Source organism: Miscanthus floridulus, chromosome 5 (assembly GCF_019320115.1).
Source record: "Miscanthus floridulus cultivar M001 chromosome 5, ASM1932011v1, whole genome shotgun sequence".
Lineage (NCBI taxonomy): Eukaryota > Viridiplantae > Streptophyta > Magnoliopsida > Poales > Poaceae > Miscanthus > Miscanthus floridulus.
Window position 1 is genome coordinate 121,877,135 of NC_089584.1, and position 24,974 is coordinate 121,902,108.

The 24,974-nt window shown below is 43.2% G+C and overlaps 3 protein-coding genes across 7 annotated transcripts; 2 read left to right on the forward strand and 1 right to left on the reverse strand.

The window, feature by feature from the left end:
• Positions 1-2,327: 2,327 nt before the first annotated feature.
• LOC136450624 (katanin p80 WD40 repeat-containing subunit B1 homolog KTN80.4-like) lies at positions 2,328-10,208 on the forward strand. Of its 5 annotated transcripts, none has more exons than XM_066451161.1 (17): positions 2,330-2,575; positions 3,165-3,295; positions 3,394-3,511; positions 4,047-4,376; positions 4,618-4,688; positions 5,057-5,131; positions 5,203-5,346; positions 5,414-5,585; positions 5,698-6,360; positions 6,446-6,502; positions 6,587-6,723; positions 8,065-8,190; positions 8,618-8,692; positions 8,785-8,897; positions 9,085-9,201; positions 9,474-9,542; positions 9,663-10,205. In XM_066451161.1, exons 1-17 carry the CDS (start codon positions 2,545-2,547, stop codon positions 9,730-9,732), a joined length of 2,499 nt encoding a protein of 832 aa, XP_066307258.1. In that variant the 5' UTR covers positions 2,330-2,544; the 3' UTR covers positions 9,733-10,205. The 5 variants fall into 5 exon arrangements, with proteins under 5 accessions (XP_066307263.1, XP_066307262.1, XP_066307258.1 ...); XM_066451164.1 differs by having other exon boundaries at positions 8,618-8,677; XM_066451162.1 differs by having other exon boundaries at positions 2,331-2,575; positions 5,701-6,360; positions 9,663-10,202.
• Positions 10,209-10,667: 459 nt separating this feature from the next.
• On the forward strand, positions 10,668-16,171 carry LOC136450626 (secretory carrier-associated membrane protein 2-like). Its single transcript, XM_066451168.1, has 12 exons — positions 10,668-10,987; positions 11,860-11,973; positions 12,276-12,338; positions 13,112-13,145; positions 13,542-13,664; positions 14,217-14,279; positions 14,369-14,462; positions 14,557-14,602; positions 14,678-14,745; positions 15,180-15,228; positions 15,536-15,601; positions 15,769-16,171. Exons 1-12 carry the CDS (start codon positions 10,931-10,933, stop codon positions 15,853-15,855), a joined length of 864 nt encoding a protein of 287 aa, XP_066307265.1. The 5' UTR covers positions 10,668-10,930; the 3' UTR covers positions 15,856-16,171.
• A 155-nt stretch (positions 16,172-16,326) lies between these two features.
• On the reverse strand, positions 16,327-19,078 carry LOC136450625 (BTB/POZ domain-containing protein At5g03250-like). Its single transcript, XM_066451167.1, has 4 exons — positions 18,893-19,078; positions 18,472-18,541; positions 17,074-18,393; positions 16,327-17,000 (listed from the first exon to the last, which is right to left on the reverse strand). The coding sequence occupies exons 1-4, from the start codon at positions 18,949-18,951 to the stop codon at positions 16,503-16,505; spliced, it is 1,947 nt and encodes a 648-aa protein (XP_066307264.1). The 5' UTR covers positions 18,952-19,078; the 3' UTR covers positions 16,327-16,502.
• Between the last annotated feature and the right edge of the window lie 5,896 nt (positions 19,079-24,974).

Sequence of the window (24,974 nt, forward strand, 5' to 3'; positions counted from 1 at the left end):
GATTTATCCTGGTTCAGGCCCTCGATCGTAGATCGAGTAATAACCTTACGTCCAGTCAGCGCTAGCCTTTGCGTTGGATTGATCGTAATATGTTGTGTTGTACAATTGTTGTCTCTCTCTCAGGAGCCCTGCCCTCCTTTATATAGTCAGGAAGCCAGAGTCCTAGTCGGTTTACAATAAGATTTCCTAGTAGAATTACTTAATAGTTCTACTACTAAGATTACATGGAAAGAATCCTAGTTGAATTAGATCTTCTCTTTCCCTTGCGGGGTATCCTATGGGTCCCGCATCGATAAACATGAGTGACTAAAATTTAGGAGCTAATTTAGGTGACTAAACTTTAGAAGGTGCAAACTAAACACGCCCTTAATAAACTAGAACTAAACAATAGCGGATTAAAAAAATTAACCCTACGCATCAAACAGAACAATGCTAACAAGACTAGAATCTTTTTGTAAGGGCGTCCCAATTGTTAGCTATTTGGCTAGCTATTCTGACGTGGATAGAAAAAAAAGTAGGAGAGAGTAGTCATCAGTGACGAATAAATAGCTAATCTATTTTACGTAATTCAAGAATCTAAGTAAGGAACGAGCGAGTCTAATAATACATAAAATAATAAAAATATATAAATAATCCTTGCTTTTGTCTTTTACCCCTACATCATCTAGGACACGCGCCCGTAGCGATGGGTGACTTCGCCAGCAAATATTATATTTTATTCCATGTTGACGAAAATCCGAACAACTTTCGGTTGGCTAGTTCGTATCGTTGCTAGTTCGTGAAGAAGTATTGCTGGCTGGTTGTGTGAGAGAAAAATACCGTTCTAACTGAAAATTTACGATCATTTACGACAAGCCACAGCCAAACAAACAGGCTGGAAGTCTCTAGCGACTGCCGAAGCAGTAGGCTCGCACGGACTCCAACCATTTTACAGTCTCTGACACTATGCGCTCTCTCTCTCGTCTTGATGTACAACCAATCTGAAGAAATTTGTGTGAGAAAAACACTATTTCGGATGAAAAAAAAGAAACAAATCAGTTTAAGGGCACGTGAACGAGGCAGGTATTTTTCTCTTTTTATACTTTGATACTCTCTTTCACCTCCACATCGCTAGCGATTTCCTAGCTGCCGTTGGACGCCCTAACAAACCACAGTCGCGCCATACCGAGGATTTTTTTAAAGCAGGGCATAGTGGCCACCCGTCAAGCCGTCATCTGGGAACGCGGAGCACAATCATTTGTCATTCGTGCTCACCACGTGTCACCGCTCGGTTGTCGGCCCCCGTCGGCACATGCCGCGGTGGAAGCCGTCCCTCTCCCTCCACGCACGCTGGGGGGACCCCGCGCCGCCCGTCCTCCCCGCGGCGCACCAAACCAGCACAGCATGTGCCCGTGCGCCGCGGCCTTCGTCCCCATTGGCGGCCACGCGATCGCTTGCTTCCGCTGCGGGCATGGCGTGTTTTCCTTGTTCCGTTGCTTGCTTCGAATCGTCTGTGCGCGGGAGTCCGGTAGGGGAAAGAGGGGGGAAGGTGGACCGGAAAGTAGATCCTGCCGCCGCCTGGTGCCTGCTCGCGAGCGACGTCCCACCAGACGGCCCCCTCGGCGCTCGCGGCTTGCCCCCTGCCAAACAAAACCAGAGCGAGGTGGCCTTGCGCAGTTGCGCTTGCATTAACTGTAGCCCTTGTCCAGGGGACGGCAGTGGGCCCAGCCTGATGGGAATTGCTGTGGCGGTGCGCTGTCTTGCAATCGGGATGACGTGCCCGCTTCCCCTCAGCTCGTGCCAACCTTGACCCCCTCTTCGCCGAGACCCAAGAGGAGTACTTCCTCTCTCCCAAATTATGTGTCACTTTTAGTTTCCGGGTTACAAATTTAACTTAATTTATAAAAAATATATGTAATATTTATATCTTTAAATAAATTTATTGAAAACTAGATTTACAGATCTTTTCAATGATACTAATTATGTATCATAAATATTAATATTTTGAATATATATTTTATCAAAGTTGTTTATCAGAAAATAAAAACGACATATATTTTGGTACCGATGGAGGAATCCATTACTGCTGGTCTCCATTTCCCCTGTATCTCGAGTTTGCTCGCAACCGTTGGATTTATTTTGCAGCAACGAAAGGTCCACGGTTGATTTCGTACGCCTGATTCATGTGAGCCTTGCTTTTTTCCCGATTGCGAGAAGGGAATCTTTCTCCTGCTTTTAGCCCCTGCTCCTTCTCGTCGGTACAGAAGAAAAGGGACGGGAGCAAAAGCGGAGCGACGCGTAGGAGAGGCGAGAGGGGGGAGACGACAAGAACTCCACTCCCCACCCACCCACGCCGCTCCACGGCTCCACCCCTCTCGTTTTCACTGCCCCTTGCCCTGCACAAAAACAACCAAAGGCAAAGGGACGCGCTCTCGCCACCTCCCCTGCTCCACAAGACCACTCGGATCCCAATCCGAGTCCTACTCGTCGTCGACGTCGGCGACGACGCGACGGTCCCGCGGGCGAGCCAGCCACCCAACGCCGTGGACTGGGGAGCCCGGAGAGATGGACCCCGAGAAGCGCGGCTACGAGCTCCGTATCCTTTCGCTTCGTCTTCGAGTTGCCGCTCCGTTTCTTGATTCGATTTGGCTCGCAGGAGGAAGAAGCCGCCGCCCTGTGAAGCAACCCGGGCGGGCATTTGCTCGGGTAGTAGAGTGCGAGTATAAATATATGTTCCCCCAGATTCTTGTAGTCGCTTAGTCTTGGGCTGTTTCCTGTAGTAGATTCTTGAAATTTCCCGCCGCCTCTGTACTTCGTTGGCAATCGGCGTCAAGAAAGAATCGTTTTAAGCATCCAAGCTACACCTTAAGCGGTTGGAACTGGTTCAGTGAACAGTTTTCCCCTCTACCCCCAATTTTGGTTATAGTGCCAATTCGAAATCTGCTTTGCTTTAACTGAATGCATATATCTTTTATGATGATTCGGCTATTTCTGGCTCTGTTTTTTCTTTTATTTAAACGAGTAATGTGTAACGGAAGTACATGCGTCCAGTCCTGTTTTACTTAATTCTTCAGCCACTTTTGTTCAATGCAAACAATAGTAACTAGGACCACGACTACTAGTTAACTGTCCGGAATATGCATTGCTCAAACTTGACATCTCCTTAACTCAGCATCCCAAATTAGAGAATTTTGTGGCGCACGATGCTGATGTGAGGTCCCTGTCCATCGGCAAGAAGTCTAGCCGTGTGTTCATCACCGGCGGTAATGATCGCAAGGTCAACTTGTGGGCCATTGGCAAGCAAACTCCACTTCTGGTATGTGCCCCCTATGTCAATAACACTGCAATCGTTTTTGGCTACCTTGAAATTTGATCATGTTGTATTTCTGAATGGGTGTCTAATTGTTTGCACAGACCTTGTCTGGCCACACAAGTGCGGTGGAGGCTGTGCAGTTTGATTCAGCAGAGGTGCTTGTGCTTGCTGGCTCATCAAATGGTTCCATCAAGCTCTGGGACTTGGAGGAAGCTAAAGGTTTGGTTATATAATTATATAAGCCCCCCGCAGTTGGATTATACCCTAACATAGTTTCTTACTTAATTTATTGTCTGTGCATAAAATGAAAATGGCCATTTTATGTCGGCTCATCACAAATTCATTTTAGATTTATTATGATACAGTTATACAGATGGAAAATGCTCTATGAGGATAATGTTCTGTTGCGTTACCTTTTCATTTTTGGTTGCCTGTGGTAGAACCATGATTATATGTTTGTTAAGCCTCCAAGTCATTTCAAAATGTCTTGAATGGCCACTTTTAACGTATGCGCTTTGGTGGTTCCATGAAAAAGGGGTTGGGCTCTACTGAGCTAAGGCTGATAGTATTGCCTGCCAATGTTGTCTTAACAATTTCTGTTAAGCGTTCTCGGATTTATGTAAGTTTGTCCTGCATCAGAAACTCGTCCAACTGCATCAAGTTTAACCATGTATAGTAATGCTTCCTGTGAATGGATAATGACATGCTTTGGGGAAAATAAATATATGATTTATGTTTTTTAATTGAAATGTAGTTGTGCGGTCTCTCGCTGGGCACAGATCGAGTTGCACTGCTGTTGAATTCCATCCATTTGGCGAGTTTTTTGCATCTGGTTCGTCAGATACAGACCTGAAGATATGGGACATAAAGAAAAAAGGATGTATACACACATATAAGGGTCACAGAGGAGCAATTAAAACAATCAGGTTTACTCCTGATGGACGATGGGTTGTCACTGGAGGGGAAGATAACATTGTGAAGGTGTGGGATTTGACAGCTGGAAAGCTTCTACATGATTTCAAGTTTCACAGCGGACAAATCAGCTGTATTGATTTTCACCCTCAAGAATTTTTGCTTGCAACAGGTAACTATCTATACGTAGCATATTTTTTTTCATCACTTTTGTTATCAAAGCATGACCTAATGCAATCGCAAGGAAAAAAAGTGAATTCAATCTTTGTTTTGATTCACATCTTTGTTGTGTAATAGTTAGAAATCTCATTTTTTTAATTAGAAAAGAAATTGTTTTGTTGGATACATCTGAGGTAAGTGAAATTTAAAGAAGTGGAAATGTGTTATGAGTGAATCATTCTGACATTTTTCAGGCTCTGCTGATAGGACGGTGAAATTTTGGGATCTTGAAACTTTTGAATTGATAGGTTCTTCTGGACCTGAGGTATTGCAAGTTGTTTTAATCAAGTTAGATTTGCTTATGATTATGAAACTGATAATTTGAAGACCACAAACTATGGCTTAATTCTTTAGTGTGCATATTCTATAGGCATGGTAACTACAGTACATTATTGCTGACGGCCTTGTATTACTATCTTTGTCTTTCTTATAAATCATAACTGTAGGAGCTTTCTCAGAGTACTTTAGCTCACATCTACCTACGGTTGATTCAGTTTTGTAAGAGATGGTCTGACATCTAGCCTGAGCTTCACTTATGTCTTGTTCCCTGTTTCTTAAACCTTACTCTAAACGCACATGAGGAGAACATCCATCTTCCTCTTTTGTGATAGCTTACATGACTCCTCTCTCCAGGGTACCGGTGTACGTTCTATGGTCTTTCACCCAGATGGTAAAACCCTTTTCTGTGGATTAGACCAAAGCTTAAAGGTAGGTCCTATTTTCATAGGTTCTCGATTGATGTTTATTTGCTTGGTACCTGAGGACATGGATATTTTCAGGTATTCTCTTGGGAACCAGTAAGGTGCCATGATGTTGTTGACATGGGGTGGAGTAACTTAGCTGACCTTAGTATTTATGAAGGGAAACTCTTGGGATGCTCCTACCATGAACGCCGTGTTGGTCTATGGGCTGCTGATATATCAGTGAGTGTCATTTTTTCCATGCCATATGTATTTTCCTGCCTCTTCTAACTTCCATTGTTCGATCCAGCTCATTGGACCCTATGCTCTTGGTGTGTTGCCCAAAGCAAATTTTTTTGCTGAGCTTGTGCAGTCTATGGATGATAACCCTGTGAAACCAGTTGATAGCACTGCAAATTCTCGTCCTGCTTTAGCAATGGCACATTCAAAAAGTTTATACAAAGTCAAGGAATCTGGGATTGGTAGGTTTCAAACTGTTTATATATTTAATATGTATTGAGATTTTTCTTTTTCCTTATTACTGCTTGGCACCCATAGTGACGACCTTTCCCTCCTCTCTTTCTTCTGTGATAGCAGCTGAAAGCAGGGTTCGTGGTTCACATTTGACTCCAGCAAGTACAGATAAGATCAAGAAAGATAGGAGCAGTACTATTCCACGAAGACCTGCTTCGTCTTTAAAATCATCTGTTCAGGGTTCTACCCCGATGAGGCGTATGAAGCTTGTTGATAGTCCTTCCACCAACCCAAAAATTGTGGAACGTAATTTTGGGCAGAGAGACATTTCATTAACATCTCGTGCAGTGATAGCTAATAATTCTGCAACTGCTAAGAAAAGCAATCTTACAGAATCAGCTTTAGTGAAAGATATTTACACTACGTCTCAGGCTGTTTCTGCACCTGTTGTTGTGCCCAGAGACATTTTAGAGGACAAAACAGTAAGCAATGTTCGTAGAGGGACTGGAGACACAGCTGCAGTCCCAGATGATTTTCGACCTGTTCACAAAAGAAAGCCCTCACTTAGTGGCAGTGCTGCTGATAGTGATAGCTCATCAATATTCACTGAACCTGATGTTTGCTCAGAGGGTTTGTCTGGCTTAAAATTCTCCTTTGGGCTAACTCCATATTACAAGAAAGAAGAATTTGGCGATGTGGATAATAAAGGTATTGCACAAATAGCAGAAAAGATGGACAGAACGGTGTCGCTGGACCATTCTCTGCAGTTAAATGATGATAAATGTATAGCCTTTTCTCTTTGTTCTTAAACATGGACCTGCTGTTTTGCTAGTATGGTAATGTAACAGTAGAACTCTGTTTCATGCAGCCTTTGAATCTCCATGCTCAACAACAGAGACTGGCAAGGTCAAATATGTTAGAGGAGGTGCGTATGCATATTAATTGATGTTGTCAAGGATTCTTCATGGCCTAAAAATAGCTTTCTAATGATAGTGTGAACTCCTTTCAGTTGCTGTGCCAGTGGGGAAAACAAAGTCTCTTGTTGAGAGATGGGAAAAGAGAGAGTCTTCTAGCACTGATTATTCACCACAAATTGGTTCTTATGGTGATCGGGCATCAAGAAATGACAACCCTCCGTCCCATCTGGTATGTATCCATACGTTTTGAGTATAGTTATTCATAGTTGATTGTACCTCATCTTGATCCACTTGTATTGTGGTATCTTTAGTCCTATGTGCTCTCCTAGTCTTGGCCATGCCTAAGAATTACAACTGTTTTGCTTAAACTACTGCAGCTACACTGGATCTTATCTATTTTTTCCGTATTTTTACTTGCTATAGTAATTTTGCAGCTACATTGGATCTTATTTCATTTTCATATTTTTATACTAGTTATAATGATGTGAACTCTGAATCTTTTGAGTCCCGACTGCCACATGCATTTAGAGAAGGAAGAAGTCTATTTTTATCTTTGGCATCAAACTATCAAAATCTGACAACTTTTGCAAAAGGCTGGTTTCAAAGGTTGCTAGTGTTTTATTGCTCGTAGTAGCAATCGCTATTTATTTAAATTATCGTTTTGTGCTTTATTAAACCAGGAGCTCAACCAAAAGTATCCAATGGATTCTCTCGAAGGTGACACTAACCTCACAGATGCCATGTTCCACCACATATAGATCCTAATTTAGGCACTGCATGGCTAGTGCTGTACTTTATTTTGATCGCTTGACTAGGTCATAGGTTTCAAATAAGGCAGGTGCTCAAACATCATGTGATCAACATAAATTAAAGCGCAAAACGATAATTAATAAGGCAGGGCGCATACATCATGCAATCAACATAAAGTAAAGCGCAAAATGATAATTTAAATAAATAACGGTTGTGCCCACGAGCAATAAAACAGTAGCAACAGGAACAAGTCAGATCCAAAGAATTCTAAATAGAGTACCAATAGATAGATTGTATTTTTAGAACAAAAATTGGTACCTGTTTTGTATTTTTATTTAAAATGAATTTGTTATGAATTTTTAGAGATTTAACCATATTTTTATTTAGAAAAATACACATATAGGCAAAATCACCTTTGAAAAGCTGTCTGGTTTTGATGGTTTGATGGCCAAAGATGTCTGGTTTTGGACTCGATGGCCAAAATTGGACATGAGCGGTAGTTCGATGGCCAAAAGTGTACTTTCCTTTACAGAAAGAAGTAATGACAGAAAGTATTTTCACAAACTAGATACAGAATGCTGGGACAGATTGTGCTTTAATAGTTTAATGTTTAGGGAATTTATCCCGTATTCCCATTGGAGATTAAAGTTTTTTTTTGAACTGGATAGGAGATTAAAGTGATCCTGAAACATTCATAAGCTACTAGTACAGAATACAACTCGAACATTGTTCAACTTGGTCAACTTTTATTTGTTCATGCTATGTAACATTCTCAAAAAATCTTTGGCTGTTCAAATTTGGTGATGATTGCAATTAACAGGCAGAACCAAGTACAACATATGAAAAGGATCTGTCAACAGTGGATGAGATGATGGCTCCTGTCAATTTAGTGCGGAACCATGATGAATTCATAAATGCTGTAAAACTTCGGTTGACAAAGCTAGAGGTGACTCCTGTTATTTACTTGCTGACTGCTGTTTACCAGTTCATGTGCTTCTGTTATGGAGAGCAGACCGGTAGAGGACCGGTCCACTTGCCATAACAGCTTCATTGAATTCTCTGTGAACTTACATCCAACAAATAGAGAAGATGTCATGAAGGAAAAATCATGCTGGTTAGTTTTTCAATATAATTAGAATGTCGAAGGGGGTGTTTGGTTGCTAGCCACACTTTACCTTAGGCAAGTTTGACATGTTAGTGTGACATTAGTGGCAAATTGTGAACATGTAAACTTATTCTGTGGTATAGTCTAGTATCTTTCACATCCTTTAGGCTCATGTACAGAATACACATGCTCCTTTTGAAGTAATGCTGATCAGCCTCCTACATTTATTCTGTGATGAACCGATATAATTTGTGTTCTATGTACTCAGATGATGCGGCATGTCTTTGAACAAAGTGGTATCAAAGGAGCAATCGCTGCAGTGGCAAAGGTACCTGACAATGCTGTAAGTTTCTTTAAGATGTATGATGATTTTGCATGGCTGTACCTTAATCTTTTTTTTTCCTTTTTAGCTACTGATTGTTGAGATTATGACAGGTTCAAGCTGATGTTGTTAGTGCTCTCAAAGGGAAGCTTGATCTTTTCAACCTGGAAATTTTCTCAAGCTTTCTGCCTGTTCTTTCTGGGTTACTGTGTAGCAAGACTGAAAGGTAATGTGTTGGATGTTTTATTTGATTGTAAGTCTATCCTTATTTGAAAGAGAGAACATCCCATGCCAATATTCTTCATTATCTCTGACTCATGCAAATATTGGCATCCTACATTAGGGGGAAAAAACAATTGATTGAGCAGTAACCGTGTCTCACAAAATGCCATTACTTTGCCTCAAATTTGCAGGCATGCTACGGTTTCTTTGGAAATGTTATTGGATCTTATAAAGATTTTTGGACCAGTAATTCATTCAACATTATCAGCAAATTTAGGTGTTGGAGTTAACATTCAGGCTGAGCAGAGGTATTGTCAGCTCATTAGCTGCAAAACTTAGGACCTGCTTGTTTACCCCCATCTTGTATAATCCTGCTTATACAAGCTCAAGTGATCAACAAACATTCTAATTAGCTTATATAATCCAGGCACCCCATCTTATATAATCCTATAAGCTGCCCTGGACCCAGCTTATTTCTTCCACACCTATAAGCTGGATTATACTAGATGTCATGAGAGACTGTTGTACTAAATCAAACCATAGAAGACAGAAGTCACTAAACCTTGCTTTTCTAATGCAGGTTGCAACGTTGCACACGGTGCTTTAACCATTTGCAAAAGATTCAACAAACTTTGAATCCATTGATTATGTAACTCTCTCCCTTTCACTTTACACACCATCTTTCGCTCCATTTCTCAATTCTGTATCAGTTGCTGCAATGGGACATTGTTTTTCCCCCCTGATGTTGTTCTTTTCCTTTTTGGTACAGGCGGGGTGGTCAAGCTGCACAACTTGCTCAAGAACTAAGTCTTTCATTGCAAAATTTGGTGGTGATCTAGGTCGGATGAAGTTCATGTATACGACAGAGTAGATACCATTCTTTTTGGCGAAAAGTGCCCACAGTTGTGTAGCTTGTATTTTGTCATAGCTTTGCAAGTGGGTCATGTAATTGTGTTTTGACTTGGGCTGGCATTCAGCCCGGTCCCCTGTTGGATATGTGAGCCTGGCCGTGCGTCAGTCTGTAATTAGCCGCATCTGCTGTATGGGCAGCCCTGAACAAATCCTAGTTGAAAGGAAACAATCACAAAGGGGATCATTTTGGTTACGCCGCAGGTGATAGGATGGTTCATGTAGCATGTAGTGATTGATCATTCCAGTGTAGTCGTAACCCAGTACAGTTTGAACGGATGAGGAATGGCCAATGCTCGGTTTGACTTGGATTTGATATACCAAACTGGCTGTTACATGGCCTAGCACGCGAATATGTCCAGGCCTAGCATTGTCTTCAGCATTATTTTAAGGATACAAGAAACAACCTTAGCACATTCTCTCCTTTATTTATATTACATTTTTATGACTTTTCTGGGTAGTTGCAAACCGTTCTGCCGTGTATCAAGAAATGATACGTTTCCCCCCCCCACGGTTTCAGTCCAGTGGCATATTTGTTTAGTTTGTGGGTGACATGCCAGGACAAAGTAACGTTCCGTCTGGGATTCCATTTGTTTAGCCTGGAAATTCAGTTTGCTTGTTGCTTAGCGAGAAACATTACCAGTTGTAAATATACTCCAATATAATCAGGGCCCAGCGTACGTAAACTTGAAAGCTTCTTTCGTTAATGAACAATTAAACCTGCCAGTACCCGTTGATAATCGCTAACAGCTATCTTGTCCTGCAGAGTTGAAAGAGACGCCATTGCGGTCGTACCGCCATTTTGTTCCACCTTGCCGGGCCACCCGGCTGCCAACCCGTCCCCACCTGTCGGCCACACACCGGCACGCGTAAAATCGCACCAGTCAACTCGGCAGCACGGGGACGCAAACGCAACGCACACAAGGAGCAGGAACAAATCCGAAATTCCAAACCCACTTCGTCAAGTAAACAACACCTGCTAAATTAAAAGCGGCAGGGCGTAGCAGTTGGTCGCCACCGTCACGTTCAGGTTGGACTCCGCCCCCGTGCTGGTGCTGCTCTTCGCCTTGCCTTCCTCCGCCGGAGACCCCGCCGCTTCAGCTGCCGCAGCAGGAGGAGGAGGCAACCATGGCGGGGAGGTACGACCGCAACCCGTTCGAGGAGGACGACGTCAACCCCTTTGCGGTGAGTAATCGTTGTACTTGTTGTAGCTGGGTAGCAATCGCTCCCCTTAGTAGCCTTGTGGAAGCTTGTTCCCGCGCTTGCTTGTATGCAGAGAATCAGAGCTGGGTTTGGGTCCGGGTTTGAGGTCGTTGGCGCTGGTTTCTGGCCTTGACCCTTCGTTGGGACCCGTGGAAGGTGCTGGATGCTCGGATCTGCCGAATAGTTGGCGCTAGGATTGGTGGTTCAGGATCGGGTTCGGTTATGGGGTACCGTTTTGTGCTTATGCTTGCGTGGTGCTCGCTGATTTCGAGTTGTTGCAAGGATAGGGCTTGGCTGTGCTTGTATCTGTTCTGGGGTTTTCAAGGGAGAAAAGATGCTTAAACATGGAAATTGATGCTTGGGTTGGAGGGTGTGGGGTTGGCAGCCGTGGATTTCTGGGGTTATATTAGGGACCTACTCTACTCATTGTAGTGGATGAGTGAAAACTTATTTTATGGGGGAATTTACACATAGGGCTATTGGCATCAATATTATACAATATGCTAATGGCACAAGGGAATTGAGGGCTGACTGCATTTTTTTTGGGGGTGAGAATTATTAATGGCACAAGGGAATTGAGGGCTGTTTGTAGCATCAGGTCTTTGCCAAAGTTCTTTCTCCTTGGGAAATTGGCATGTGGCTACTTGTGCTCTTGCATCATGAGTTTGCGACTCTGTATGCCTGCTTGATGTGCTCCATCTAACACTTACAGTACTGTCAATTCAGAGCTTTAGGGCCATAGTTTTCTGATATCTTCTAGATAATGCAAGCCAAGCTTCCAGCTGGTTCTAATCTTCCCCCTGTTTTCTTTAACTTTTATTTGATCGATCTTCCAATCGCATCCTATTCTGCAGGGAGGAAGTGTACCTCCCTCTTCTAATTCTCGGATGCCACCTCTTCCTCATGAACCAGCAGGCTTCTACAATGATCGTGATGCGACAGTGGACATACCTCTTGATTCAACTAAGGTAATAGACTTCCATTGTTTCTGTTATTATTGTGGGATTCTGTATTTTACTTCATCTGTTCTGCCTAAGAAAAAAAAAAATCTTACCATGATCTTTCATTCCAACACTCTTAAGTATGTAATTGTTGTGCATATGTGTTCCCTTTTGGATTAATTTTTCCGAAGGTCATGTACAATGTTATTGATCAAGGGTGGAGGTCATGTTATTTACTTTTAAATGTTGGATTCAAAATAAATTCCATATATTCTTTCATTGATGTGTTTATGGTTGTTTGATTATGTAATGCTTGTATATAAATGTAGGACCTAAGTAAAAAGGAGAAAGAACTGCAGGCAAGGGAAGCTGAGCTAAACAAACGGGAAAGGGTATGTGCCTTTGTGATCGAAACTTGAAACCACAATATGCACTTGCATGTTAGCCTATGTACCCTGTTTTTTTTAATCAAAATTCAAACCATGTGTTTACGAATTCTTGAAGTGGTCCTACTGCATTCAATAGTCATTTACTCTCCTGGATAAAAATCATGGCATACGCTGGATGAGGATGATATCTTGCAAGGCTCCTGGATATTGTGATTTTATTGAGCTTAAGTATATAGCAGTACAGAGCCAGCAAAGTATTATGTTTACTTTACTTTTCCAGAGTTACTGAAACAGTAACTAACTAACTAACTAACCATGATGCAATATGGTAGCTACTCAGCTTAAGTTGACATGACACACTTAACAGACTGCTCCTAACCATTAAGTAAATCATCAATAAGTTCACCTTTGGGCTGAAACTTTTAAAGAATGAGGAACATGGAGAACATGGCATTTCCATGCAGCCACTTATAGTGCTTTTAGGTGAAGGATAGCAATGTATTTGCCAATTGCACATTGTTACTAACAGTTCTTCTACTCATTCGTTCTTGTTTTTTGTAGAAGATTTGTTGTGTTGTTCACATGAGAGACTTTGTGACATGTTGTTCCAATATACTGAACCTAATAGTGCCCTGTGTCGACCAGTTTTACCCAGAATCAACAGTTTCTTCTGTGATGTTTTATATATTTGGAACAATCCAGTTCCGTTCACACCTAAATTTTCAATTCTTTAGATGCTGACCTGATTTTCTTCCCTTTGTTTCCTTGATCCTCAGGAACTGAAAAGAAAGGAGGAAGCTGCAGCCAGAGGTAGATTATTACTTATATCTGGGGTTGACTTGTCTAACAGAACATATTTGAAGACATAAATCATGTGATGGTATAAAACTGTTAGTTTGTGAATGAGGGATTTATAGGAAGTTTCTTCGAGTGGTCTAGTCATTTATGTGATGCTCTATGGCTTTAGAGGTTAGGACTTTAGTTTACTCTTTTTTGTTAGTACTCCCACTTATTGGTGGTTTATAAAGGCTCCTTTGTTTGAAATGTTACTTTGTGTGCTCCATTCTTGCAAAAGTCACTTCATTTATCTCACTTCTCACCAAGAATAACTAGTTAAGCTAATGTGTTGCTTATTGCTCATGCTGTAGTAATTTTACATGTTAGAACTACTTTTAGTAATATGTCCCTTTTCCTTTCTTTTGGCAGCTGGTATTGTCATTGAAGATAAGAATTGGCCACCCTTTATGCCCATTATTCATCATGACATTGCAAACGAGATACCAATTCACCTACAAAGGATGCAGTACCTGGCGTTTTCTTCACTGTTGGGTAAGTGTCAGTTACTTGTTGCTCTCCTATCGTGGAAATAACTTGATGAAAGAAGTAAATTACTTGGTAAGCCTCATTTTTTGACATCCACTATGTCGAAATAAATGGCATCACAGCATTATCTTGTTGTATTTGAAACTGTTATTGTCACATGGGAAATGGCATTGTAATACCGAGAAATTTCATCTGAATTTTGACTTCAATTTTCTCTCTGTGCTGACTGCATATACCTTTTGAGGTAGAGAATTTCAAACAAATCCAAGCCTGGGCCTTATTTCCAAAATGCTGTTCTTGATAGTGAATCCTGTGCGTTCCTTGATCAACATGTAATCAATATTACTCCTTTTCGGCATGGCTTAAATTTCTCATCATCACGATCAATGTCCAAAGCAATTCTCACAAGTTGTAGTTTGGAATCAGGATAGTGGTAGCCCCAGATGACAAGCATGCTAGCAGACATTAAAGATGGGAGACGAGATCTAGACACCATTGTGCATTTCCTTAGCATTGCTCGACCAAGGTCCTTATTGTGCAAAGTTTGATGTTATGCAGGATTGACAGCCTGCCTTTTTTGGAACATCATTGCAACTACAGCAGCATGGATTAAATCAGAAGGTGTGGGCATATGGCAGAGTACTTCATTTCTACATCTTGTGAACCAATTGCTACCAACTTGGAACTAATCCAGTGGCTCGCTTGAATAGGTGTCATGATCTGGTTGCTAGCAATCATCTACTTCATCTCTGGTGTCCCTGGGGCCTATGTGCTTTGGTATCGCCCGCTTTACAACGCGATGAGGTTGCGTATATGTTTCTGCCTTGGCTATTCACGCTCATTGCCACTTTGTACGTTGCTCCATTTCACATTATGTTTATTTAAATTTGTATTACAGGACTGAAAGTGCTTTGAAGTTTGGGTGGTTTTTCTTGTTTTACCTGGTAAGATTATCATCATGTCATATATTAGACTAAAAAGGCTTTTCACTCCTTGCTAATGATCTTTACCCCTTCCAGATCCATATACTATTCTGTGTCTGGTCAGCTGTGGCTCCTCCATTTCCATTCAAAGGAAAATCTTTGGCGTAAGTGTTATGTGATTTGGAGTACAAATGAAGTTACTATTTATTAGGCCATGCACAAATCTGATAGTTACTTGAGGATAAGAGGGCACTGCTTGGAGCCTTGGATCCTGAAAGAATTTTGAGTCTACTAGTGCCATTTTGCACTAGGACAAAATTTACTGCTGCATGGCTTTTTCGTATGTTTCACAAGCCTTAGTGGATTTTAATGTACCACTCTGGTGATGTGTCAAACTAGTTTTGTGTTACTTTTAACGGTCACCTGGTACTGGCAGTGCTGCTAAAATTTAGGCTGTATACCTAGACCAATTCTATTGCTGCAGTAAAATGCTAAGAACTTTGTAGCAACTATATTTCTGACTATTATCTTTGTTTAAGGTTACAGCTCACTCATATTATTTAATGTCTAAAGACATTTCCAATTTTTGTCTGTACAGTGGGATTTTGCCGGCTATTGATATCATAGGCAGGAGTGCTATTGTGGGGGTAAGTCTAAGCTTAACTTACTGGGGGTTTGATTCAAGTTAATTTGGATCATCATATGAAGTTATACAATACCAGCAAACCATTGATATATGGGGGATCCCTCGCTAAACATGATCCAACATTCCAACCTTCAAATCTGTGATGGACCTCTTGCATCTTGCACCAGTCCTAGGCCTGGCAGTACCTGACGCTTTGCCTTTTTTCTGATTGGTTGATCGAATATATTCAATTATTCTTGAGTAAGCAAATTCACATCTGGTCCGGTAACTGCTCACTCATTTTATACTGTCACATTTGTGTTTGCCAGATATTTTACTTCATTGGATTTGGAATGTTCTGCCTTGAATCACTGCTCAGCATCACTGTTATTCAGGTGGGTTTCATGTTTTTACCTTTTGCTGTCCCTAGAACTGATGTGTAGGGACATTCATTAGGAATATGCTGTCTATGCCTCATGCATCATAATCTCTCTTCAAGTTTCGATTATTCTAGAAGATAACTGTTCCGAGATATTATTATTCTGAACTTGTGGAAATACAGCAAGTATACATGTACTTCCGTGGAAGTGGAAAAGCTGCAGAGATGAAGCGAGAGGCGGCCCGTGGCGCTATGAGGAATGCCTTTTGATAGAGCGGCCTAGGTGACTGGAAGAGAGCCAGACAGGGCGTGACAATGGGTAACTGCGTTATGTACATATGCTGTTCGTCTCAGAGATTACTTACATATACTAGCTTATAGCCTTCTCGCGTTCATGCAATATATACCGCCTACCCACCGGAGCTTGATCTCTTACCTAGGTTCAGATGTGCTTATAGGTAACTGGTTTTTTTTTAATACATTTCCTACCTGATTTGTACTCTTCACTCGCGAGACAATTGTTGTTCTTTGGATCTCAAGTGATTCTTTGCACGGCCTGAAACCACTTGGTTCTGAACTTTGTCAAGTTCTTTCTGAAGTGCATACTCAGGTCATCTTCTTTTCTTTGTTTTTGTTTTTCTTTGTCTTTGCTTACTGTATCTTTCTATCAAGGTTTGGTTCAGATATATTGTATTAGGCAACAGAAGTTCCAGTAATAACAGAAACATGAGAAGATATTGCTGGCTGTGCTGAAGCTAAAGTTTATTATCACCCCGTACAAATCATCCGCACGTAATTATTGCATAACACTAGGGCTAGCTAGATCAGAACTGTTACTGTAGCAGCGGATTATAAGACTTAGGGAATGAAATCGAGGCTCCTGCCTATTATATAAACAAATGAAGTGGGAAAATAATCTATTTGCCGCTCATGGCGGTCTGAGCTTGTTGCACCTTGGCCCCAAAACCGCACTTCTTTGGGAGGAGGCTCCAGGACCTCCGGGGCTTCCCGAGCCGGCGAATCTCCTGCTTCATGCTCTTGCACTCCTTCTCCAGCTCCGACACCCGCGCTTTCACGTCGGTGATGCTCTCCTTCCCCCCGGGTGCGTCGCCCTCTACGTCACTGTCGACCTCTGCTTGCGCGCTGCCTGCAATGGCCGCGGCGCCCTTGGGGACGATGGCGCCGCCGGAGTGGGGGCGCGCGCCGTCGCCCCTCGCCGCGTTGTCGGACACGAAGAACCACCCGGTGATGGACGTGCGCAGGCGGAGCTGCTCGAAGAAGAGCACCTGCACCACCACCCGAAGCGGCAGCCGCTCGTTCTGCGCCGCGTGCGTGCACGCCTCCAGCGACAGCTTCTGGCAGTTCAGCAGCCGGCACAACTGCTCCCTCTCCGATTCTGACAGCCACGGGTGCGACTGCAATACGTACAGGTGCATGCCGATAAGATCACGAAAGGAACCGTGAATGCCCACAGCTCAGCGATGTTACCTTGAGGTATATGTCGATGGCGCGGTAGATGCCGTCGTCGACGGGGCGCGCGTAGTCGGGCACCACGGTCGCGAGCGCCTGGAACTTGGGCAGCTTCAGGTTGGTGTCCGGCGCCACCTCCGCGAGGAAACCGTCCATGAGCTTGGCCACCATGGTGATCGGCGACAGCGACGACGACGGCGTCCCGCCTTGGGGTATCCCGAGGCTGCCGCCACCCTCCTCTGCCAGCGCCGGCGACGTGTACCCCGTCCCGATCCCGTCCGTGGACGACATGAAGTAGTCCAGGATCCTCTGCACGCAGTCGATGTCATAGAGCGTCTCGACGTGGTAGCCGAGGTTGGGCACGAGCAGGTCGTCCAGCGACGCGTCCTCCAGCTGCGCGCCGATCCGGCGCTCCAGGTTCTCCCGGCACAGCGGGCTGGCGTGGAGGAGCATCGCCTTGCGCAGCATCCCCAGCAGGAACTTGGTGGAGGCCACGCCCTTCTTGGTCGGCAGGAGCGCCACGATCTCCTCCAGGAAGTACCTCTGGTCGCCCTCCGACGGCGCGGACACGCTGGCGGCGCGCGGGGTGATGTTGCGGCTGCTCATGCCGCCGCCGCCGCCGCTGCCGTCGGCTCCGTAGCTGGCCAGCGCGTTGCTGAAGCTGGTGTCGCGCTTCAGCCCCGGGAGGAACCGCCCGGCGTAGAACATGATGGCGCCGGCGATGCTCTCGGCGCGCATGCCCTTGGCCTCCATCGCCTGGATGAGGCGCTTGAACATGGGCAGGCTGAGGAACGACACGTCCTCGTACCACCAGTCCATCCCGGACGCCGCCGCCGCCGCGGCGGCGGACGCCGTGTCGCCCGACCGGATGCCGTTCCAGAGCGCGTCCTTGTCGACGACGCTGGCGTTCCTGACCAGCGGCGCGGCGGCGTCGGAGGCGCAGGCCCTGGAGGCCAGCGCCGTGATGCAGCGCGAGACGAGGTGCAGGTCCTCGGCGGTGGGGAGGACGCCCTCGCAGGTCTCGAGCGCCTTGATGGAGTCCTTCCAGTTGGCGAGCACGTCGGCGAGGAAGGACTCGGCCTGCGTGATGAGGTTGCCCTCGGCGTAGTCGTCCGTCATGCGCAGGTACTCGGCGGCGCAGCGGAGGCACACCACGTTGAGCGCGTTGAGCTCGATCTTGACGTCGTAGCAGAACTTGGCCGCCAGCTCGAACGCCTTGGCGCCTCCGGGGATGTCGTCCAGCTGCAGCGTACACATGCCGCCGCCGCCGCCGTCCGCCGGAGGCTGGTACTCGCTGATCATCCGCTGCAGCACGCCGCTCCGGCTCAGCAGCGGGAACTGCATGCATGCATACCCAAGAGGCGCGGTGGTTCAGAACAAGCCGAGATCGAGATTCAAGAATAATGTGGCACTAACCTTGTGGAGGTAAAAGGACATCTCTCCTACTTCCACAACAACATCACTCTCAAGCTCGGTCGTGCATCTCCTGGGAATATATGAGATCAAGGTGAAAATGTGATTTTTTTTTTTGAATTCTAAAGATAGAATGCTCGATCCGAGGAAGATGCATGGGTGAGTAGCTGATCCGGTAGAAATGGGCCACTTTTGCACATGCAGTTACTTGACAGTATAAAAAATTCATTGAAACGCCGCATACTGTGACATCAGGAGTTTACTGTGCAAGAAGGATAGAGATGCTACAATAAAAAAAAGAGGACATAATTTAGGGTTTACTGTGCCAAAAGTGATTGGCATATTTCTCGTAGAAATCCGGCCTACATATCCCAGTATTTTGAAAGGAGGCACAACTCAAAGAAAACGAGAAAATCGAGATAACCATGTGAGGTCTTCGAGGACGAAAATCTCCGGCTTGGAACCCAGCTTCATGGTCGCCATTCGCCTCCTGCGCCAGTTCGTTATTCCAGTCGACTACTCCGGGATGATCTACCAGCCGGCCGGCCGAGGCAAAGCAGGCTGATGGAGTGGTAATATCCACTACTTTGTGCTTGTGTTTTTTTTGGAAATGGAAAGCCAGGAAAGACGGTGGCCAAGTATTTATGGGAGAGATCAGAGATGGAAGGAAGTCGATGCGCTCATGCAGACAATGGCGAGAGGATTTTTTTTTTTTTGAAAAATATGGCGCGGCCAGTCAAAGCTAGGCCCGGGTCCAAGGGATGGGGCCATGCATGCATCTCGTAAGAGTCGTAGGAGCACTGCCTGGTAGTGGTTACTGTCGGGCCTTGCACCACCTGGCCAGCAAGATCCACTTCTCAGGGGTTGTCTGTTCGACCGGTCGCATACAAGTGAAACTATAGACTGAAGGAAACCGTGATCTTTGATGGCTCGCTGATGTAAGAGCTTACTGAACTAATGATATTATTAGTGCATACAATTTAGTACATATTAGATGATACTAATATATTTTAAAGAATTCTAAGGCACAATAAAATAAAAATAAGTACTTTAAGAGTATAGGTGCAAAAAATAAAAATTATGGTCATAACCTTGTATTATTTTTATGTCACGCAACATATCTTGATACATGCAATCAATACAAACAATGTATTTTCTCAGCTAGACTAATAAGATACAATCAACCAAACAGTGAAATCAATTAGGCCCTATATGTATTGGAACAATGAAACCGTAGGCACAAGGTGTCTGTCCAATACATTGAGTTGTGTTGCAATCCACGGGTGTGTTTGGTTGTCGGGGGTTGCATCGTATTTCAATCCTGCACGAGCGAATGCAAGCTATGACACTTTAAGTAGCAGACTAAATGCGCATCTTTCTGCAATCTGCATTATACGGCCCGGCAGATGCAAGCAGCCAAGCATCAAGCATGCAAGTGGGTCACAATTTATCGACCTAGAAACTGACCCTAACTACCCAATATATTTGGATTGGTTTTTGGGTCGACCCAAACCCACGGAGCCTATTACATTTTAATATTTTTAAACGCATATTTTGCTAGGAAAAAAACTGAATAATTTGTTGAAAAATTATTCTATAATTTTTTGGAGAAATTATAATTGTTCCTAAACTATTGCAAGAGTCTAATTTATCTCTATCGATGTTGATGTGACAATCAAGTAGGATGGCTAATATGGCAGCATGTCATTACCTGCTAAACTGATTTTAAAACTGCTTATAGAGATAAACCGGATCATTTCAAAAGCTGAAAAATCTAAAAATCTGATTTTACAATTAAAAAAGGCAAATAGAATTTCGTAACCGAGAAACATCAAAAGTTTCTTCTCTATCTTTTTCTAGTGACTGCAGACCTACTACCGCTAATAGGACAACACTTAACAGTGAGTGGTTCCAGCTACCTCGTTGACGTTTGACAAGAGTTCATACTCCACGGCCCACGGACGGCGGCGTGCAGGTTTGCAGGAGGGAGTAGCCTTTTTCCACGTTCCCAGCTACTCGCAAGAGGCGAGTACCAAAGAGGCCTGCAGTCATGCGGGCCATTGTTTTGCGGGGCGGGCTAAGTGGGCCTACGGGCAGGCCCGCACCAAGCATATTTATTTATTTTTTACTATCTAGACAAAAATTTTGATACAACATACCAGAACATTGAGATATTTTTGTTCTGGAAAATTCTACGGATAGCAACATCAAGGGCAAGCTCTTTATAAATAGAGCGCTGCACTTTTTTTTTGTTTGCTGCACTTTCTTTTCTCCTGTTAATAAAATTAGGACGGATTTTTGATATAACATACCAGAACATTGAGATATTTTTGTTCTAGAAAATTCTACAGATAGCAACAACAAGGGTGAGCTCTTTATAAATACAGCGTTGCACCTTTTTTTTGTTTGCTGTGCTTTCTTTTCTCCTGTTAATAAAATTGAAGCATTCCCGGTGCGTTACTACGGGAATTGCGATTAGTGAATTACGTGACACGATGACGAGGGTCTAGCTGATGTAGATATTACAATTGCATGTGCTTGTGGATTTCAATTGTATATGATAGTTGCATACCTTTTTGTTTGTTTGTTGTGCTTTCTTTTCTCCTGTCAATAAAATTAGAAGCATTCCTGGTAGAAGCAATCCCCGCGCGTTGTTACGGGAATTGCGGATTACTGAATTGCGTGACACAATGACGTGGGCCTTGCTGATGTGGACATTACAATTGCATGTACTTGTGAATTTTAATTGTATATGATAGGGCATTGCCTAGTGGGACAACTTGCATGTTGAGATAAATAGCTAGTGAGATTTAGAATTATAAAAGATATATATTTGTTAACAAAAAAATTTAGTAGAGAATCACATCCTTCCTTTCGCTCGCGGCCATAGTTTAAAATAGGGGGCTATTGAAAATAGTGATAATTTTTTTCAGCGGCTATGAAGCTATAGCGGCGTTTTTATAAAATAAGCATGAAAAACATCAGTAATTGATGAAAAAACATGTCAAATATAAAATTCGATGTATATAAATATGTTTATAAGATTCCACAAGTCTAGGTAACATTATTAATACGACATTACAACATGGTTCATGAAACTCTAGTGTTAAGTCTCTCTTGCTCGTATATTACCTAGCTCGCTCCCAAAGCCGGTCACTGCTCGCCTCTGAAGCCAGCCGGTAATCATGGACCCCAACAACGACTCTTCTCTCACCAACACCTTCATCGCCTACTCCAACCTGCAGACGATGTAGTAGGGCGAGGGCGGCCATACGCTGTTGAGTATGCGGGTCAACACTGTTGGCTCGGACTGAGCATATACTGTTCAAGGGTTTGACGCCATCGCCACCATAGCCAACCACCTTGGCATGAACGCCACCATTGGGGACTGCGCCAAGGACGTGTACAAGAAGATGGTAGAGGCAGACCGCACGAGGCCGAAGAAGCCGAACGTCGTGTATTATGTCGCCTGCCTCTACGTTGTGTGCAACAATAATACGCTTAAAAAGAAGGTGTTCAAGGTGACCACCACGATGGATGTCAAAGAGAGGCCAATCATATCAAACACGGTTAGACTGAACTCTAAATAATATAACAATCTCAGACAAATAAAAAGAATTTAGTCCACAACTGAATAACTTATGGCTACCAAATGGTACAATTATCTGCATAAAGTTTAATAACTTATGGCTACCAAATGATACAGTTATCTGCATAAAGTTCAAGTTATTGAACTACTGATTACTGAACCACTGCACAACACCCTTGCCTGTTGTCTCTGTTGTCTCCACACAAAAACTAATATGCATCCACAAAGAAAAACACTTAGGGTTGAGAATGATCAACAACTTAAACAAAGCTTCCTCTTCTGAATGATCTTCCTTATGATCAACACTCCCAAGGTCCATAGTTATTGAAGATATGTAAACCTGCAACAAATAATCTCACTAAGAATGCAAAAAGATGGAACTTGATATAGATTTTGCACACACTTGTGAAATGCAAGCATACAACAAAGACAATAGAGATGTGCGAGTCTAAGGCAGGTTCTAACTCTATTGCTGGTTTTGTAGACTGTAAGTGCATCTAGCCCTTTAGTGGGTTTTGGTAAATTGAATGACAACACAATTAAAGGTCTAATAAGTTTGCTAAGTGTTGAACAGGAAGTTGAGTCTATTGCATATACTTGTGGGTTGTGTATTAACAAGTATATACAAGGTTCAACTAGTAGACAAACTTGATGATATGCCACATTATGTTAAAGTGAATGTCAAACTGTGTATTGTTGTATTGGAAGTTTATGAAAGTAGTCTAGTTCAAGCAAAAGACAACAATGCAAATGGAATCAATGAAATGGCTTCTATGTTGTGGGATATCATAGCATCATGCGAAAGCAAACATACTTGGTAAATGACAATGTATAGTGGATATAAGTCGGTCTCTACATTGGTTTGCTTACATGGATGAATATATGAAAGATCAATTGGAATGTCAAGCCAAAATAAGAAGGGAATAAGGAATCGTGAATTAGCTTGACCATATTAATGTTGATCCATGTATGTCTCTATGTGAGACAAACTAAAGCTTGATTGATCTCAACATTCATATCTAGAAAATATTCAAGCAAGGATCAAAATATTGAAGAAATGTTTTTCAATGGATGCTTAATATAATATGACTTGAGTATGGCTTGATAGGGTGAAGATAGCAAGGAAAGGGCTTCAAGGTACTAAGCGAAGGTGAAGGGCAAGCGATGACTTGGTGACCGAGGTACCATGGCTAAGGTGAAGAAGAGAGTACTTACATTGAGTTGAGGTACTAATCAAGCTATGAGGAGTCATATTGTGTTGAGGATCAAATCATTAGTGGAAGTGACTTGAAGCCATGAAGGTGAACTCATATGTATGGAAATGGTTCAAGTCATATAATCAAGGTATAATAAGAATGAGGAAAACATATTTGATAATAGAAGTTTTTAATTGCCAAATGAAGTGGCAACTAGCTCAAAGGCATTTACATTCTTTTATGCTTTGAATTTGAGTTTAGGAAAAGCTGTACTATAAAGAGGGATTCTAGTATAGTTGGTCAACTGTGCAACCAGATGCTTAAAACTATAGATCTATATCCTCTTACCCAGCCAAAGCAGCTAGCCAAAAATCTTCAGATTCTACCTGTTTTGGCTAGGGCGGCAGTGTCGCCCATAAATGATCGTTGGGACCCAAGAGGTATAAATACCATTTGGGCCGGCCCACAACAGAGAGCCATCTTCTCCAATGGTTCAGTTTGAAACTGAATAGACCAAAAGCTCACCTCTCTCTTCTCCATTGTTGCTCCTTCATCCCTCAAGCAAATCCTTGATTCCAACCATCAAAACTTGAGAGAAAAGGCAGCAAAACTCGATTGGAGAGAAGATCCATTTATTCCCAAAGTCTAAGAGCATTTGGTTTATATTTGGCTAGCAGTTCTAGGGTTTGTTACTCTTGGAGCTTGCTCCTAGCCGGCTAGGCGTCGCCCTTATGCTTGCCAACTCATGTGGCAGCCTTGGGAGGTTTGTAACCTCATCCTGCAGCTAAGAAATTACCCCTCACTTCAAGAGTTTATTCTCTTGATTTGAGAACGAGGGCAAGGCAAGCCTTGGTGGTGAGCCAATCCTTTTATGGATGCCTCAACAATGTGGACTTATGCAAGCCTTGGTGGCGAGCTAAACCACGGGATAAATTTTGTGTCTCGCGTGCTTCACTTTGTATTCTTGCTGGTTCAACTCTTTGCTAGCTGTTGTTAGGGTTTCATAGCTTGATCCTCTCTTGTGTGAGATTTCTGTGGTATCCAGTCTTTGAATTGGATTTTGTCTTTCTGTTGCAGGATTGAGCAGTTGAGAGGGTCAGGTTACTATCTGTGAAATCTCAATACTATTTGCTGTATATTTGAAGGGCAGCAGTGCCACCCTATAAGGTCGGCAGTGCTGCCCTCTGTTCTAATAGAGTTTCGAGTTAAATTTTTATAGCCCTATTCACCCTCCTCTAGGCCTTCTAGGCGATATCAAGGTCCTTTCAATTGGTATCAGAGCCAGGCTCTCAATTTTGGGCTTAACCACCTTGAGAGAATGATGTCGACAAGTGAGGAGGTATCTCTAGAACTTTTACTTTTAGACGGCTCAAATTATACATCTTGGTCTACTAGTGTGCTTGATGTTTTTAGGACCATGGGTCCTCAAATAGAGTAGATTATAGATGTGAGCATTTCATCTCCTCATGATGATTTGATCTACTTATCTAGAGAGGAAGTAAAATGCTTACAACTCAATGCTCAAGCTGCTAATGTCTTATTTAGTGCTTTGAGTGAAGATGTACTTGATGTTGTCATATTTGGAGACAGTAAACCACTTGGTGATGCTCATATCATTTGGACCACGCTCAAGGAAATGTATGGCAACTCCAAATGTGAAGAGAGCAACCTCTCATTGGAAAAACCACTTGAGGAATGCTCAACTTCATCGACAAATGATG

Excerpts from the sequence above, each read along its gene's own strand:
- LOC136450625 (XM_066451167.1), bottom strand. The coding sequence starts at position 18,951 with ATGGCGACCATGAAGCTGGGTTCCAAGCCGGAGATTTTCGTCCTCGAA. Across the intron at positions 18,394-18,471 it reads TGTCCTTTTACCTCCACAAG|TTCCCGCTGCTGAGCCGGAG; the intron begins GTTAGTGCCACA and ends GCATGCATGCAG. Across the intron at positions 17,001-17,073 it reads CCATCGACATATACCTCAAG|TCGCACCCGTGGCTGTCAGA; the intron begins GTAACATCGCTG and ends TACGTATTGCAG.
- LOC136450626 (XM_066451168.1), top strand. The coding sequence starts at position 10,931 with ATGGCGGGGAGGTACGACCGCAACCCGTTCGAGGAGGACGACGTCAAC. Across the intron at positions 11,974-12,275 it reads TACCTCTTGATTCAACTAAG|GACCTAAGTAAAAAGGAGAA; the intron begins GTAATAGACTTC and ends ATATAAATGTAG. Across the intron at positions 14,280-14,368 it reads AGCATGGATTAAATCAGAAG|GTGTCATGATCTGGTTGCTA; the intron begins GTGTGGGCATAT and ends TCGCTTGAATAG.
- LOC136450624 (XM_066451161.1), top strand. The coding sequence starts at position 2,545 with ATGGACCCCGAGAAGCGCGGCTACGAGCTCC. Across the intron at positions 4,689-5,056 it reads TAGGTTCTTCTGGACCTGAG|GGTACCGGTGTACGTTCTAT; the intron begins GTATTGCAAGTT and ends TCCTCTCTCCAG. Across the intron at positions 6,724-8,064 it reads ACAACCCTCCGTCCCATCTG|GCAGAACCAAGTACAACATA; the intron begins GTATGTATCCAT and ends TGCAATTAACAG.